The sequence below is a fragment of the Phyllobates terribilis genome, unplaced genomic scaffold, assembly GCF_046119375.1.
Source record: "Phyllobates terribilis strain yellow unplaced genomic scaffold, ASM4611937v1 Scaffold_9__5_contigs__length_417890890, whole genome shotgun sequence".
In the NCBI taxonomy this organism is placed as follows: Eukaryota; Metazoa; Chordata; class Amphibia; order Anura; family Dendrobatidae; genus Phyllobates; species Phyllobates terribilis.
The window spans coordinates 70,114,739-70,130,077 of NW_027362769.1; the positions used below are offsets into that span (position 1 = coordinate 70,114,739).

The 15,339-nt window shown below is 53.5% G+C and overlaps 1 protein-coding gene across 23 annotated transcripts in view; it reads left to right on the forward strand.

Moving 5' to 3' along the window:
* UNC80 (unc-80 homolog, NALCN channel complex subunit) overlaps positions 1-15,339 on the forward strand; it is a 222,737-nt gene that overhangs the window by 119,625 nt on the left and 87,773 nt on the right. For all 23 annotated transcript variants that reach the window (XM_073646576.1, XM_073646580.1, XM_073646583.1 and 20 more), the window contains one exon: positions 83-226. In XM_073646576.1, coding sequence (XP_073502677.1) covers positions 83-226 — 144 coding nt within the window. The remainder of the gene's footprint in view (positions 1-82; positions 227-15,339) is intronic.

Below are 15,339 nucleotides of genomic sequence, written 5' to 3' on the forward strand. Positions count from 1 at the left end.
CCTGGATAATAAATCCTTAGATGCTACATATTTTTTGTTACATAGCAGAATTAGCAGAACCTCATTTTTACATTTATTTTAGATGAGGAACATGCAACAGAACATACTGCAAATCATCATGTGTCTCAACCACCCCAGCCGGTATTTCCTGCATGTATTTGTGCTGCTGTGCTGCCAATTGTTCATCTCATGGAGGATGGAGATGTCCGCGAAGATGGAGTGGCAGGTCTGCTTTTAAAAACAATTGTTTTTTTTTTTTTTGTCAAGGTTCTAAAATTCTCAAAACTAAGGAAAATAAGTGTTCTGAAAATAAAAATGAGATTTTCTCAAAAACAACAGTATTAAAGAGGATTGCCACATGAACAAAGTACATTTTAAACCAATAGGTCTTGAAATAATAAGTTCCACAGTTGGATGTGTTAAAAATTGTTCCTGTGCTGAGATAATTTCATAAATGTGCTCCTGCTGTGTACTGTCTTTTATTGTGTTCGACTATGCAGGGCTGCTTATAGTCATGGTCGGCCAACTCCACAGCTCCTGGCCAGGGAAGGAAGCCCTTATGATAAGTGATTATACAGATGACACAGCAGGGACTCCCAGCTGCTGCTTTCTGTGAGGTAACACATTTTCCTGTCTGTTTTATCTCAGGAGTGAGTGTTTCTGCTGCATCTGCAGCCCTCTGAGCTCATCATAAATCAAGTCAGTGACATATGAGTTCAGCGGCCCCAGAGCTCCTATGTCACTGACTTTATTTATGATGAGCTCAGAGGGCTGAAAAAGCATCAGAATCAGTTGATCTTGTGATAAAACAGACAGAAAAATGTGTTACGTCACAGAAAGTATCAGATGCAAGCCCCTGTATCATCTGTATACTCACTTATCATAAGTGACTTATGCTTCCTTTCCTGCCCAGGAGCTGTGGTGCGTGGTGACCATGAACTGCAGCAGCCCAGCATGGTAAGACACAGCCATTACACAGTACACAGCAGGGGCACATTTATAAGATTATCTCAGCACAGGAACTTTTTTTCTAACACAATCAATTGTGGAACTTGTTATTATTCCAAGATCTGTTGATTAAAATGTACTTTGTTTGTTGAACAAACCCTTTAAGAAATTCATGCACCCACATATGCACGTATTCAGTCCTCTGTCCTTATCGGTAATAAACTTAATTTACTTAGTAGTCTAGAGAGTCAATTTGGACACCAACACCTTGATACATTTTCACATTTTATATAGTGTATTAAACACCTAAAAAATGTTGCTACTTACTAATAGTGTATTTTAAATATTGGTAAAATTATTCATTAAAAACAAATCTGGTGTATATCTAAAATATATAAATATGTATTGAATGTGACGCGCCCCCTGGGACATATTCCTTTTTGAGGGGAATACCCGGCACCGGATCAGATGGGGGGTTGTAGTCTCCGAGCGGCTGTGACCCGGCCCGTGCCCAGGGCGTCAAGCTCAGTGTTATGTGGCAGTCCTACAGATGTTATTAAGAGTTCTTTTGTGTCGACTACGCCACCCGTTGTGATGCGGTCACTGTGGCCGCCGCTGCAGCAGGGTCCGCTGAGGCTGATGGTGGGTGCGCAGCTTGGTGAGATAACCCCCAACGGGAGGGGTATAGCCTCAGGGGGAACAGGTGCAGAGGATGGGGGTTGTGGTGATGCGGTGCAGACGGCAATGAAGACAGAGTCAGGTTGTGCAGTTAAGGGTGTTTACTTACTGCAGATGTTGTACTGGTCACTCCAGCTTCGAGTGACCACCCGAGCCGTGCTGCGTCCACCAGGTCCTGGATCCAGCCAACCCCCAAACAAGTCAGGAGCGTGGCCCTGAGCTCTCCTTCTGTCCCGTTCTCTGGCCGTCCCCACCAGTGATCCACCTAGGTCCAGCTCCCTCGGGTCTTCTGTTGGGACACCCTTGGCCTTGGGTTCCCTGACCCTTCATGTGGTGTGCCTTCGGGGTGGATGTGATGGGTGACCGTGACAAACGCTGCCCACGGTCTCCGGTCTCTGGCTGGGGTGTGTTTTGCCCCCCACCAGCTTGGGTTCCGGTACCCTGTGCCGACTCTTCACCCGGGGATTTAAGTTGGGATCTTGGAGTCCTTTTCTGCTGTTTCCCCCTCTGGGTCTCTCTCTCTCTTCTCCTCTCTCACTCTGGGTCTTTCTTCTCTGCTCTCAGACTTCCTCTCTGCAACTGACCCTGTTCTTTGATGGCGCCCACCTTATATACACCCTCTATGTGTGAGCTCAGGTGACCAGCACCCAATGAGCTCCTATCACTACCCAGACTGCACCCCCTATCTGCCCCTACACTACTTGGGATGTACCACCCCCCTCCCACTCCAGCCAGGAACAGACTCGGTCGTACCTGCACATTTCTAAGTGGGAGTACCGTCGGCCTGTTCCTCGGAAATGGGATGTGTGTAGTGCATGTGTGACACCCCAGGGGTCTGGTTGTCACAGTGATAGAGATATTACGTCTGAGAGCAGGTGGGAGGTCCTTTGGTCAGGGATCCTGTGCATGCCACACCTCCTGCCCAGCCTTGGGAGGGGAAGAACTTCCCCTGTATAAACCCGGGGCTGAGGCAGGGTGAGTGAGTCCAGGAAGAGTAGAGACAAGAGCAGCATAGGAAGCAGCAGAGTCACAAGGAGTCAGGGGCTGGCAGCTAAAGAGCTCGCCCTGACTAAGAAGATTCTTTACCGGACCCGGAGTCCGAGGCTGTGGGGACTAACTTCTACCCAGCAGCAGAATCCGTCAGGCAGGGGATTTCAGGTCCCCTGGCCCAGAAGCCCGAAGGCCCGGTCACACGCGTGGGACCAGCACCGCCATCGTGGAGCGGAAGCCATTAGAAGGCCCCGAGTCACCGGCCATACGGGTGAGCACCACACGGTACACTCAGGGACGTGGGCTACTTACATCAGCTTCTAGCAAGGTAGCCAGAAGAGTACAGTCAGCTTGGGAGGCCTACAACTACGCCTGGCCAGGGGAGATCCCATCTGCTCAAGGACTGACCAGGCCCCGTTCGCTAGCAAGTACTCCGGGAGGGTCTATCGTTGTTACCAGTAAAGACCCTGAACGCTACCATACCGTCTCTGAGTGGTTCCTGCTACCCCCATCATCCACGTCGGCTGCCCTGAGGCCATACCCCTCCCGTTGGGGGTTATACTATCACGCTGCACCATCCTTCCACCGGCCTCAGCGGTCTGCCCTGCAGCAGCAGCCCCCTGGCTGCATTCAACGGGTGGCGTAGTCATCAACCATTTTCTACCGCTAACAGACTGCCGTTCAGTTTGATTCCCTGGGCACGGACCGGGTCACCGCCACGAGACTACAACCCTAAACAGATCCGGCTCCGGGTAAGCTCCCGCGTGCGCAACGCAGCGCGACACAGGCCCAGGGGCGCGTCAACTTTGGCGTAGTCGGCAGGATCACGTGCCCGCAACCACCGGGTACTGCGTGCCTGAAAAGCAAAGACTGTTCAAACTTACCAGTGGTGAAGATTCCCGCCATCGGTGAAGATTCCCGCCATCCGGCGCCATCTTCAGCCTTCTTCCCGCCATCCGTGGAGTTTTCCCGCCATTGGACGCCATCTTGAGGACGCCGCGCGGGAAGAAGAGGGGCGTGGACTCCGAAAGCGCGCGAGAACTGAAGCCCCGCCTCACGTCCGGACGTTGCGTAAGGTCCTGGAAGGAGCCCAGCAGACGCCGACGTCACAGGAGCGCGACGGAAGGTCCTCAACCCTGACGATCCACTGCGGAGCCGCGGCCTACGGAACAGGATCATCGCAAGGTAGGCCACGGTCCACTAGGGGGGAGGAAGATGTCGGATACGGAGGAGAGCTCCACTGCCTCAACCCCCGCCAGCGCTACCGCTGTTGCAGTTATGCCCTTCACCATGCCCTATATCCCGGGAGCAGCTTGGCTACCCCAGTACTCAGGGGAGTCACATACCCTGCATGACTTTAGAGAAAAGCTGGATAGCCTCTTCCAGGTGTACCCCCTCACAGAAGAGCAAAAAGTGAGCATCCTGGTGGCCCAACTAACTGGGGCAGCCAAAAGGGAAGTAAAATCCTGGCCACCTGGGAGGAAGACTGTCGCAGGGATACTAACCCGGCTGAAGGACACCTTTGATACCCGCACCTCAGCCGAGATTAAACTTAGATTCTACGGGTGCAAGCAGCGAGCGCATGAGAGTATAAGGGACTATGCACTCAACCTACAAGAGGCCCTGAGGGCCATTAAGCAGACCGACCCTAATGGAGTGGGAAACGAGGACAGGCTGTTGACCGAACAATTTATAGAGGGTTTATATTGCAATGCCCACCGCACCCAGTTGCGGGCAATGGCCTTACAGGACCCTCATCTAGAATTTGCACAGTTCAAGGACAGAGCCATCCGGGTGCTCCGAGAACCGGCACCAGGTGGCGTTGTGACCCACAGACGCCCCACTACCACTTACTACCAGGAGGCGGCGCCCTTGTCAGCAGGGCCTGTGGGAGCTGATGCGCAGGCTTTGGACAATGACCCGGCTCCAGACCTACACCATCAGGTCCAAGAGCTAGCTAAAAGCGTTGCTGCGCTAACCCGAACTGTGCAGTCTTTACAGGTTTCCACTCCAGGGAAGATCCAGCTGGCATCCGGACCGGAGGACATCCCGTGGCGTCGACCAAGGAGGACCCCACCGGCCAGAGGAAGACCCAGTGACCGATACAGCGAGGACGGACGACCCATCTGCCGCCGCTGCAATCAACCCGGACATATGGAAAGGTACTGTTCTTTAAACGGGCACAACCTGGGGTAGAGGGCCAACCCCCAGGAAAAAGATCACCAGGCCCATCGAACTGGCGCGACAGATATGTGGGAGGACGTCCAGTCTTGCCTGTGGTACTGGATGGCATTCCCATGAGTGCCCTACTGGACACCGGGTCACAGGTCACCACCATCCCGTACGTGCTCTTCAAGCAGTACTGGAATGACTCGGATATTACCCGCTACCCTGACGACGACTTGAGTATCATCGCCAGCAATGGCCAGCCCGTGCCACAGATCGGATTTAAAGAGGTGACCATCAAAATTGGTAGAGTCGAACTGGCCGCACAGGGACTGATCATTGTAGATATTGACAAACATGAGAGTCACCCAAAAATAACTCTAGGAACTAATGTAATTGAAAATTGTCTTGCAGAGGTGATTTTCCTTTTACAGCAGGTTGCCAAGAATGCCAGCTCCGGCGAGCAGCGGGTGCTCCAGAAAGAGATCCGGGCACTGATGCAACGGCAACAAGTGGAACTCTCCGGCGGTGAGATTGGTAGCGTAAGAATGTGTGACCCTTTTCCTATTGCCATGCCCCCAAAAAGTGAAATGATGATTTGGTGCCGGGCAGCTATTGGTCTGAGAGGTAGAGATTACCAGGCAATGGTAGAACCAGTTTACTCAGACAGTAGGCCCACCATTTTGACAGCACGGGGGGTGGTCAATGTACGCCATGGGAGGGTGCCCGTTCGCATAATAAATATCGGGGAGAGGGAAGTGTACCTGCCCCGGTATGCCACGCTAGCCAAATTATATACCACTAATCAAAATTCTATACAATCTGTGGAACCCTTGCCTCCATCTCACCCGGAGGAAGGTAACGGCTCTAAGAAAGACATGGAGGACTGGTGTCAGCAACTACATCTGGGTACTGACTCCACTCCCTCACACCAGAAACAAGGAGTCTATCGGGTGGTTCAAGAGTATGAGAGAGTGTTTAGTAAACACCCGTTAGACTTCGGGCGAGTCAAGGGGGTAGAACACCGCATCCCCACGGGAGATCATCCTCCCATAAAAGAGAGGTATCGACCCGTACCCCCTGCACATTACCAACACGCCAAGGGGATGCTTAGAGACATGAAGGAGGCTGGGGTAATCCGGGATAGCTGTAGCCCCTGGGCAGCCCCACTAGTTTTAGTCAAAAAGAAAGACAACACCATGAGGATGTGTGTAGATTACCGGAAAATCAACCGTATCACACACAAGGATGCGTACCCCTTACCAAGGATAGAGGAGTCATTGGCTGCTTTAAGATCTGCTAACTTCTTCTCTACCTTGGATCTCACTAGCGGGTACTGGCAGGTTCCTGTAGCAGAGGCGGACCGGGAGAAGACCGCATTCACCACCCCGATGGGACTTAGCGAGTTCACCTGCATGCCGTTCGGACTCTGCAACGCCCCAGGAACCTTCCAACGATTAATGGAGTGCTGTCTGGGCCACAGAAACTTCGAGACGGTCCTGTTGTACCTGGACGATGTCATCGTATACTCCAAAACTTATGAGGACCACCTGAAACACCTGGCGGAGGTGTTCGAAGCTCTGGCGAGTTACGGCCTAAAGGTGAAACCCTCCAAGTGTCACCTCCTGAAACCAAAGGTGCAATACCTGGGACACGTGGTGAGCGCTGACGGAGTGGCTCCCGACCCCGATAAGATCACCGCAATCAAAGGATGGCCAAGCCCTTCCAGCGTAAAAGAAGTGCAGCAGTTCCTAGGGTTGGTAGGCTACTACCGAAGGTTTATTCCCGGTTTCACCAAAAAGGCGGCGCCTATGCAGGACCTCCTGATAGGCCAGTCCCGGAAGGCCAAGAACCAGAAGCCGCCCTTCAAATGGGAAGAGCTAGAGGAAGAGTCCTTCCGCCAGCTGAAGATGGCCCTCACGGGGGATGAAATCTTGGCGTATCCGGACTATAGCCAGCCCTTCATCCTCTACACCGACGCCAGTAACGTCGGGCTAGGAGCCGTACTGTCCCAGATTCAGCAGGGGAAAGAGCAAGTAATCGCCTATGCCAGCCGAAAACTGCGACCCACCGAAAGGAATCCCGAGAATTATAGCTCATTTAAGCTAGAGTTCCTGGCCGTGGTATGGGCAGTCACCGAGCGCTTTAAGCATTACCTCGCTTCTTCCCGGTTCACCGTATACACGGATAACAACCCGCTGACACACCTGGACACGGCAAGACTCGGTGCCCTGGAGCAGAGGTGGATGGCCCGTCTGTCCAACTACGAGTTCACAATTAAATACCGGGCAGGGCGCTCCAATACCAACGCGGACGCCCTGTCCAGGATGCCCAACCTGCCGGACGGAGGAGAAGATCCGGAGGGACTGGAAGAAGTTGAACTCCCTGCGTTCCACCGTCATGGGACTATCCAGTATTCCCACCGGGTAAGGAGTAAGCAGGCTGCTACGTTGAACCCCTTACCTCACTACAACTGGGCGGAAACGCAAGACAGCGACCCTGCCGTCCGACTGGTGAAGGAGATGCTGACTCGCCCGGAGGCTAGCCTGGAATCAGACGCTCCAGAGGAAGCCAAACAACTATGGGCAGAGAAGAGTCGACTGTTCCTTTACAAGGGGAAGTTGTGCCGCAGAATGGTTAACTCCAGGACGCATGAACTACTCTGGCAAGTAGTGGTGCCACGAAGAGACGCAGCCATGGTGATGGAGGCATACCACGACGGAGCTGGACACTTCGGGTGGAAAAAGCTGGAGTTCCTGCTGCGCGAGCGGTTCCACTGGGTAGGCATGAGGGGAACCATCGAGAAGTGGTGCAGAGACTGTGGCCCGTGCAATCTGAGAAGGAAGGACCGGGCCAGCCAGAAGACTCCCCTGCAGTCCATCGTCACCCGGCAACCGTTGGAACTGGTAGCCTTGGATCATGTAAAACTGACCCCCAGCAGAAGTGGCTACGTCTACGCGTTAACCATCGTGGATCATTACTCCCGGTTTCTGGTTGTCGTCCCCGTCAAGGACTTAACGGCTCGAACAGCAGCTAGAGCCTTCCAGCAGCACTTTTGCCGTCCACACGGGTACCCGGACCAAGTGCTGACGGACCAGGGACCTGCCTTTGAAGCGGAGGTCTTCCAGGAATTCTGCAATCTGTATGGCTGCCGGAAGATAAGGACGACACCCTACCATCCGCAAACTAATGGACTTTGTGAGAAAATGAACCAGGTGGTAATGGATCTTCTAAAAACGTTGCCCCTGGAAGAACGCAGTCTGTGGCCTGAGAAGTTGCCCGATCTGGTGGACCTATACAACCACATCCCGGTAGGTTCCACCAACTGTACCCCGGCTTACCTAATGAGGGCAAGACCTGGTAAGTTACCTGTTGACCTGGAAATGGGAGTCCTGACGCCCGAGGACACTTCACCAGAAACAGACTGGGACACAGAGAGGCAGCAGCAGTACCGGAAAGTACAGGAGAGCGTGGAGCGAAGTCTCTGTCAGGCTAGGGAAAGACAAGAGAAGACTTACAACCAGTATGCTCCCGCTGTTCCCCTGGTACCCGGAGAGCAGGTCTTGAAGAGGAAGAGACGGCTCCACAAGTTGGACGACCAGTGGGAGAAGGACCCGTACACCGTACTGCCCTCAAGCCACGAGAACCCGAAGGTCTGTACCATCAGTAAAGACGGAGGGGAAACCACAGCCATTGTATCCCGGGACCACCTGAAGAAGTGCCCCGAACAACTGAGGAACCCTGAGGAGGAACAGGAAGACCATCGACCCGTGGAAGAAAGGGAAGATATGGTTAGTACCGTGCTCGGGGACTTCCCTCGGTCTTGGACTCAAGTCAATGGTGCAGTTGTGGTACCCGTACTCACCTTCCTCCAACCATCATCCCAAGAACCTACGGAGCAACGGGTAGAGCTGGAAGAGCAGCCGGTCCAGGAGGCAGAAGACTCCACCCAAGCGGAACAGGAGAATCCACCCTCTGCTTATAGTGAGCCTGCCGTACCCCTAGTGAGACAAAGAGCCGGTAGACAGCTGCCCAGTTTACCCTTGACAGCTCCTACACCCTGTAGTTCAGGGCCAGACAGTCAGCTCCGTAGGTCCACTAGGGCCACTAGAGGCCAGTTACCCGCACGTTGGAGGATCTAAATGTTTAAGTTGTTTTACAATGTTTACCTGTTTATTGTTGCTTGTGTGTAATTTTGTGTTTCTAGTTGTTTTTAGGAGTCTTCGGTGGATTTACCGGGAATCCTTTGTATATAGTTGGAGCGTAACCCAGGATGGACTAGAGACTGTTAAGGACTCGGGGTAGGACAGACCCCTACCTGGTTACGTCTCCCTGTGTTGGTGAAATGGACACCTTTGCTTTTCTTCAAAGACTGCACCCGGTTGCGGACATCCGTGACCATCTTATTGTGTTTCCTTATTGTATTTTATTGTTCTTTGATATACCTTGTTATATTTTTCTAAAAAGTGTTTAGTCCCGGAGTACTAAATTTCACTAGGGGGGAGTGTGACACCCCAGGGGTCTGGTTGTCACAGTGATAGAGATATTACGTCTGAGAGCAGGTGGGAGGTCCTTTGGTCAGGGATCCTGTGCATGCCACACCTCCTGCCCAGCCTTGGGAGGGGAAGAACTTCCCCTGTATAAACCCGGGGCTGAGGCAGGGTGAGTGAGTCCAGGAAGAGTAGAGACAAGAGCAGCATAGGAAGCAGCAGAGTCACAAGGAGTCAGGGGCTGGCAGCTAAAGAGCTCGCCCTGACTAAGAAGATTCTTTACCGGACCCGGAGTCCGAGGCTGTGGGGACTAACTTCTACCCAGCAGCAGAATCCGTCAGGCAGGGGATTTCAGGTCCCCTGGCCCAGAAGCCCGAAGGCCCGGTCACACGCGTGGGACCAGCACCGCCATCGTGGAGCGGAAGCCATTAGAAGGCCCCGAGTCACCGGCCATACGGGTGAGCACCACACGGTACACTCAGGGACGTGGGCTACTTACATCAGCTTCTAGCAAGGTAGCCAGAAGAGTACAGTCAGCTTGGGAGGCCTACAACTACGCCTGGCCAGGGGAGATCCCATCTGCTCAAGGACTGACCAGGCCCCGTTCGCTAGCAAGTACTCCGGGAGGGTCTATCGTTGTTACCAGTAAAGACCCTGAACGCTACCATACCGTCTCTGAGTGGTTCCTGCTACCCCCATCATCCACGTCGGCTGCCCTGAGGCCATACCCCTCCCGTTGGGGGTTATACTATCACGCTGCACCATCCTTCCACCGGCCTCAGCGGTCTGCCCTGCAGCAGCAGCCCCCTGGCTGCATTCAACGGGTGGCGTAGTCATCAACCATTTTCTACCGCTAACAGACTGCCGTTCAGTTTGACTCCCTGGGCAGGGACCGGGTCACCGCCACGAGACTACAACCCTAAACAGATCCGGCTCCGGGTAAGCTCCCGCGTGCGCAACGCAGCGCGACACAGGCCCAGGGGCGCGTCACATGCAGCCTACCGAGCTCAGTTCCACACTCCATCCTTGCCCAGGAGTGGAATATCACACCTCTGGGTTGAGGTGCAATACCCCTGTAGCAGCCGAATCCTCAGGGTGCTACATTCCCCCCTGGTAAATCACAGCACGTCCTCGGGCTGTAAGACATAACACCAAAAACATACAAATTTTTACATAAACATATAAAACATATAAAACATTATATATATATAAAACATTCTCGTCGCCTCTGGCTCCTCCTCCGGTCACTGTGCAACGTGTGACCGGGTAAAGTGCGACAGTCTCTCTAGAAAACATGGTTTTCCTATAAAACCAGTAGGGGGCGCTTTAGGAAGCGCAACTATATACAGGGGAAGTTGGCCGCTCTCAGTCCTCGGCCAGGTACAGGGAAGGGAATGGCTGCTCACAGTCCTCAGCCTGTGGGATTACGGAATAACGGGTAAATAGTTCACTCATGCTGGTCCCAACGGGGACTATATATATGTAGCAACAGTTTCTTTGATACCCGGTCGGGTAACTATTTACATCTACTGCTCTGCCGCACTCAACAGCGTCTTCCTCCTGCTCTTTGCTTGTAGCTGGTTGTAACTTCAGACCCGTCCGGGTCCTCTTGCTCCTCCTCCTCGCACCGCAACTCCTCCTCCGTCAGGCGGTGTACGTGGAGGGCGTAAGGTCCTTTGGCACACTTGTGCCGGGTGAAGGTGACCTCGTCTCCGATGTAGAGGTCACGACCTCTGTGCCCCTCCGGCAGATGGGACTCCACGTCTCTGCGCGTGACAAAGACGTCGCCGGGGGTGTTGTTGTCTCGGATGAAGCCCCACCCATGCTGCTGGTTGAACTTGATCACTGTCCCGATGGTGCGGGGACAATGCGCTGCACGGGGGTCCCTCCTGGTCCGGCTCTTCTGCTCGGCACTCCGTACTTGGGCCTGCTGTTCCCGGACCCGCCTCTCTCTCCGCTCCCTCGCAAACTCTTCGAGCTGCTGTCGGCAACACTCAGCACGCTCCGCTGCAGCTGCCCTGGTTTCCTGAGTGAACCCCATTAGGTCTTCTCCGGTGGGGTCCCACTCAAATTGGGCCTCTTCAAGCGGGGGCGAGATCCGTGCCACGGGCGTCGGAGCCGGAATCAGGGGCTCACACAAGGGCCCTAGTCTCTGCTGCCGTTCCAGCTCATGGAATTCTTCGGGCCAGATGAAGGGCCGCCCGTCCGGCCATGTGAGCTGGCTGAACAAGTCCTCCCCCAGGTGTGGCACCCTTGGTTTTACGGGCGCGGGCGCGGTGGTGGTGGCGCCCGGGTTGCCCAGGCCTTGCGGCCAGGCCTGGGGCACCTGGAAGGTGAAGGGCACCGTTAGGACGGCGGCGCCCTGGGCTACCTGGCCTTGCGGCCAGGCCGGAGGCTCCGCGGAGGTAGGGGGCGCTGTTGGTGATGCGGCGCCCGGGGGTACTAGGCCTTGCGACCAGGCTGGTGGTATTTCCTGCTTTGTCACGCTCCGGGTCGAGGCGCGTGACGTCACAGGGGTCGCTGCGGCGGCTTCCGGTCGGGGCTTAGTCCATAGCGGTGACATGGCGGCTACGGGCACAGCAGGGGGACTTTCGGGCTCTGCGACGGGGAGCTGGGGCAGGTGGGCGGTTTCCCGGCTTGGGGTATAGGCGTCCCCTTTACCTGCCTCCATGCGTTCGGCTCCCTTCTCGGCGCCGTCTCCGGCCTTGGGTCCTCCCGCGCCATCCTCAGAGGCGGTCTGTTTCCTCTTCCAGGGTAGCGTGCTCCGTTGACTGGTCTCAGCTTGCTGGGCCATCTCCCGGCTCCATTCCGACAATGTCTCTCGCTGTACCCGGGCCATCCTCCATGCGAGGCCCTCCAGGGCAGTCTGTGCACACTCCCGGTCTCGGGGGAGCTGTGCAAGGACCTCCACTAGGCCTAGTGGGGTCGTGGTTTCTAGCAGGCTCCTGACCAACGGGTCGGTGCTGCTCTGCTCTTCTTCCAGCAGGCTCCTGGCCAGCGGGCCGGTGCTGCTCTGCTCTCCCGCCATCTCCGGGTGAGCTTCTCTGGTATTCTTCTCCAGGCTTCTTGCCTCCGGGTGCGCTCGCTCTAGACTGCTCGTTAGACTTCTTGTCTCCGGGTGCGCTCGCTCCAGACTGCTCCAGGCCGCACCCATCTTCGTTCTTTTCTTTCGTCTCCTCCCACTTCGAGGGCGGTCCCGGGGCAACTCGGTGACTGTCAGCTCCAGGGGTAGTTCTTTCACGCTGACAGACACCTCCAGCATCACAGTCTCTGTTGGTGGGGGCGGTTTCCACTTTTGGCGCCATTTTCTGTCCTGGCCCACGATGGGAGGCGGCCTCTTGCCCTCCTTTGGCACGCCCATAATGGCGTCCGCTGCTCTTCCAAGGCGGGAAATCTGCGGATTTGGCGGGAAGCGTCGCCCAGTGGCGGGAAACTCTGCAGATAGCGGGAACAAGCTGGAAATGGCGGACAATCGGCGGGAAACGACCTGTGATGGGGTCCGATGGCGTGGACCCTCCGGAACCGGCGGGAGACTTCTTTTTGAGGTAAACTCATTCTTTTCTTCAGGCACGCAGTACCCGGGTGTTGCGGGCACGTAATCCTGCCGACTACGCCAAAGTTGACGCGCCCCCTGGGACATATTCCTTTTTGAGGGGAATACCCGGCACCGGATCAGATGGGGGGTTGTAGTCTCCGAGCGGCTGTGACCCGGCCCGTGCCCAGGGCGTCAAGCTCAGTGTTATGTGGCAGTCCTACAGATGTTATTAAGAGTTCTTTTGTGTCGACTACGCCACCCGTTGTGATGCGGTCACTGTGGCCGCCGCTGCAGCAGGGTCCGCTGAGGCTGATGGTGGGTGCGCAGCTTGGTGAGATAACCCCCAACGGGAGGGGTATAGCCTCAGGGGGAACAGGTGCAGAGGATGGGGGTTGTGGTGATGCGGTGCAGACGGCAATGAAGACAGAGTCAGGTTGTGCAGTTAAGGGTGTTTACTTACTGCAGATGTTGTACTGGTCACTCCAGCTTCGAGTGACCACCCGAGCCGTGCTGCGTCCACCAGGTCCTGGATCCAGCCAACCCCCAAACAAGTCCGGAGCGTGGCCCTGAGCTCTCCTTCTGTCCCGTTCTCTGGCCGTCCCCACCAGTGATCCACCTAGGTCCAGCTCCCTCGGGTCTTCTGTTGGGACACCCTTGGCCTTGGGTTCCCTGACCCTTCATGTGGTGTGCCTTCGGGGTGGATGTGATGGGTGACCGTGACAAACGCTGCCCACGGTCTCCGGTCTCTGGCTGGGGTGTGTTTTGCCCCCCACCAGCTTGGGTTCCGGTACCCTGTGCCGACTCTTCACCCGGGGATTTAAGTTGGGATCTTGGAGTCCTTTTCTGCTGTTTCCCCCTCTGGGTCTCTCTCTCTCTTCTCCTCTCTCACTCTGGGTCTTTCTTCTCTGCTCTCAGACTTCCTCTCTGCAACTGACCCTGTTCTTTGATGGTGCTCACCTTATATACACCCTCTATGTGTGAGCTCAGGTGACCAGCACCCAATGAGCTCCTATCACTACCCAGACTGCACCCCCTATCTGCCCCTACACTACTTGGGATGTACCACCCCCCTCCCACTCCAGCCAGGAACAGACTCGGTCGTACCTGCACATTTCTAAGTGGGAGTACCGTCGGCCTGTTCCTCGGAAATGGGATGTGTGTAGTGCATGCAGCCTACCGAGCTCAGTTCCACACTCCATCCTTGCCCGGGAGTGGAATATCACACCTCTGGGTTGAGGTGCAATACCCCTGTAGCAGCCGAATCCTCAGGGTGCTACAAATGCATCCAGTAAGGAAAAATCAAGTAACATTGTAATTAAATAGGTTCAAGATTTGGAATCATATGATTGGATTAACTGGGAAAATGTGTATCAGAACATAAATAAAGTGTCGTTTAATAAAAACCATTGTATACCTCAGTTTAATATCATTAATTGGCTATACTACTCTCTAGAATTTTTTTAAATAAAATTAAATGTAGAGACAACTCTGAATTTTATAGGTGTCAAAAAAGGGAGGCAGATGTTTTACTTATAATGTAGGATTGCCCACATAATAAGTTATTGGATCAAAGTGTTTGAAATGATATTAAAAAAAAAAAGTTGGATAACACTCCTTCCATATCCAGGTCTGGGAATATGAGGAGACAACTCTAAACGCTTAGTAATGGGAGAATTGAGAATATTTATTACTAGGCTCTTCTTCCTTCCACGACAAGTTTTAGTCTGTAAATAGATAGTGGCAAACTCTACATGCATCCAAACATGGTTAAATTTGGATGAAATAATGAAAAATATGAAAAACTGTATTAAAAAAAAATCTACATGTTAATAATGAAAATTGGGAACAAATCTGGGAAAAGTAGTAATATAATTTACTTAAAGGGGTTATTCAGGTTTAGAATATTGATGGCTTTTGTTATGATAGGCTGTCAATATTAGATCGGTGAGTGTCCAATAGGCTGTTTGAAGGGGTCGTGGCGGTTGTGTGAGTGCTGCAGCCTCTTCAATGTTCACATTGTGACATCTAATAAGTAGTAGTAGTGCAAGGTATTGCAGCCATGTCCCATTGAAGGTGTTGGGACAACACTGGAATACCCTCTTACTGCTACCACTGAGTAGGTAAATGGCACAATGTAAATAGTGAATAGTCACGGCTTTAGCTGATCGGTGGGATGCCAAGAGTTGTACCCCCAAATTCATGGGCTATCCTAACGATTGGCTATCAATTTCCAAACCTTGGAAGACCCCTTTAGTGAAATAGTCCTCAACTAATAAGGTAGATTGCGGCAAGACTCACCACAAACCTCTGTGTTCTATGGGATGCTTACTGAAGACAAATGTATATAGTTCTCATTGACTATAATAATAATAATACATTCTTCAGAAGGCTCCACGTAGAGGTAGCAACAGGCAATAAGTATTTTATTATTTGCCTCTATGAAGGGAAATAGGAATTGACGACTGTAAGAGAAAAACTGAGTTTGGAACTGAACTTGAACTTTTCGACTGTTGCTTTATTATTTGACCTAAA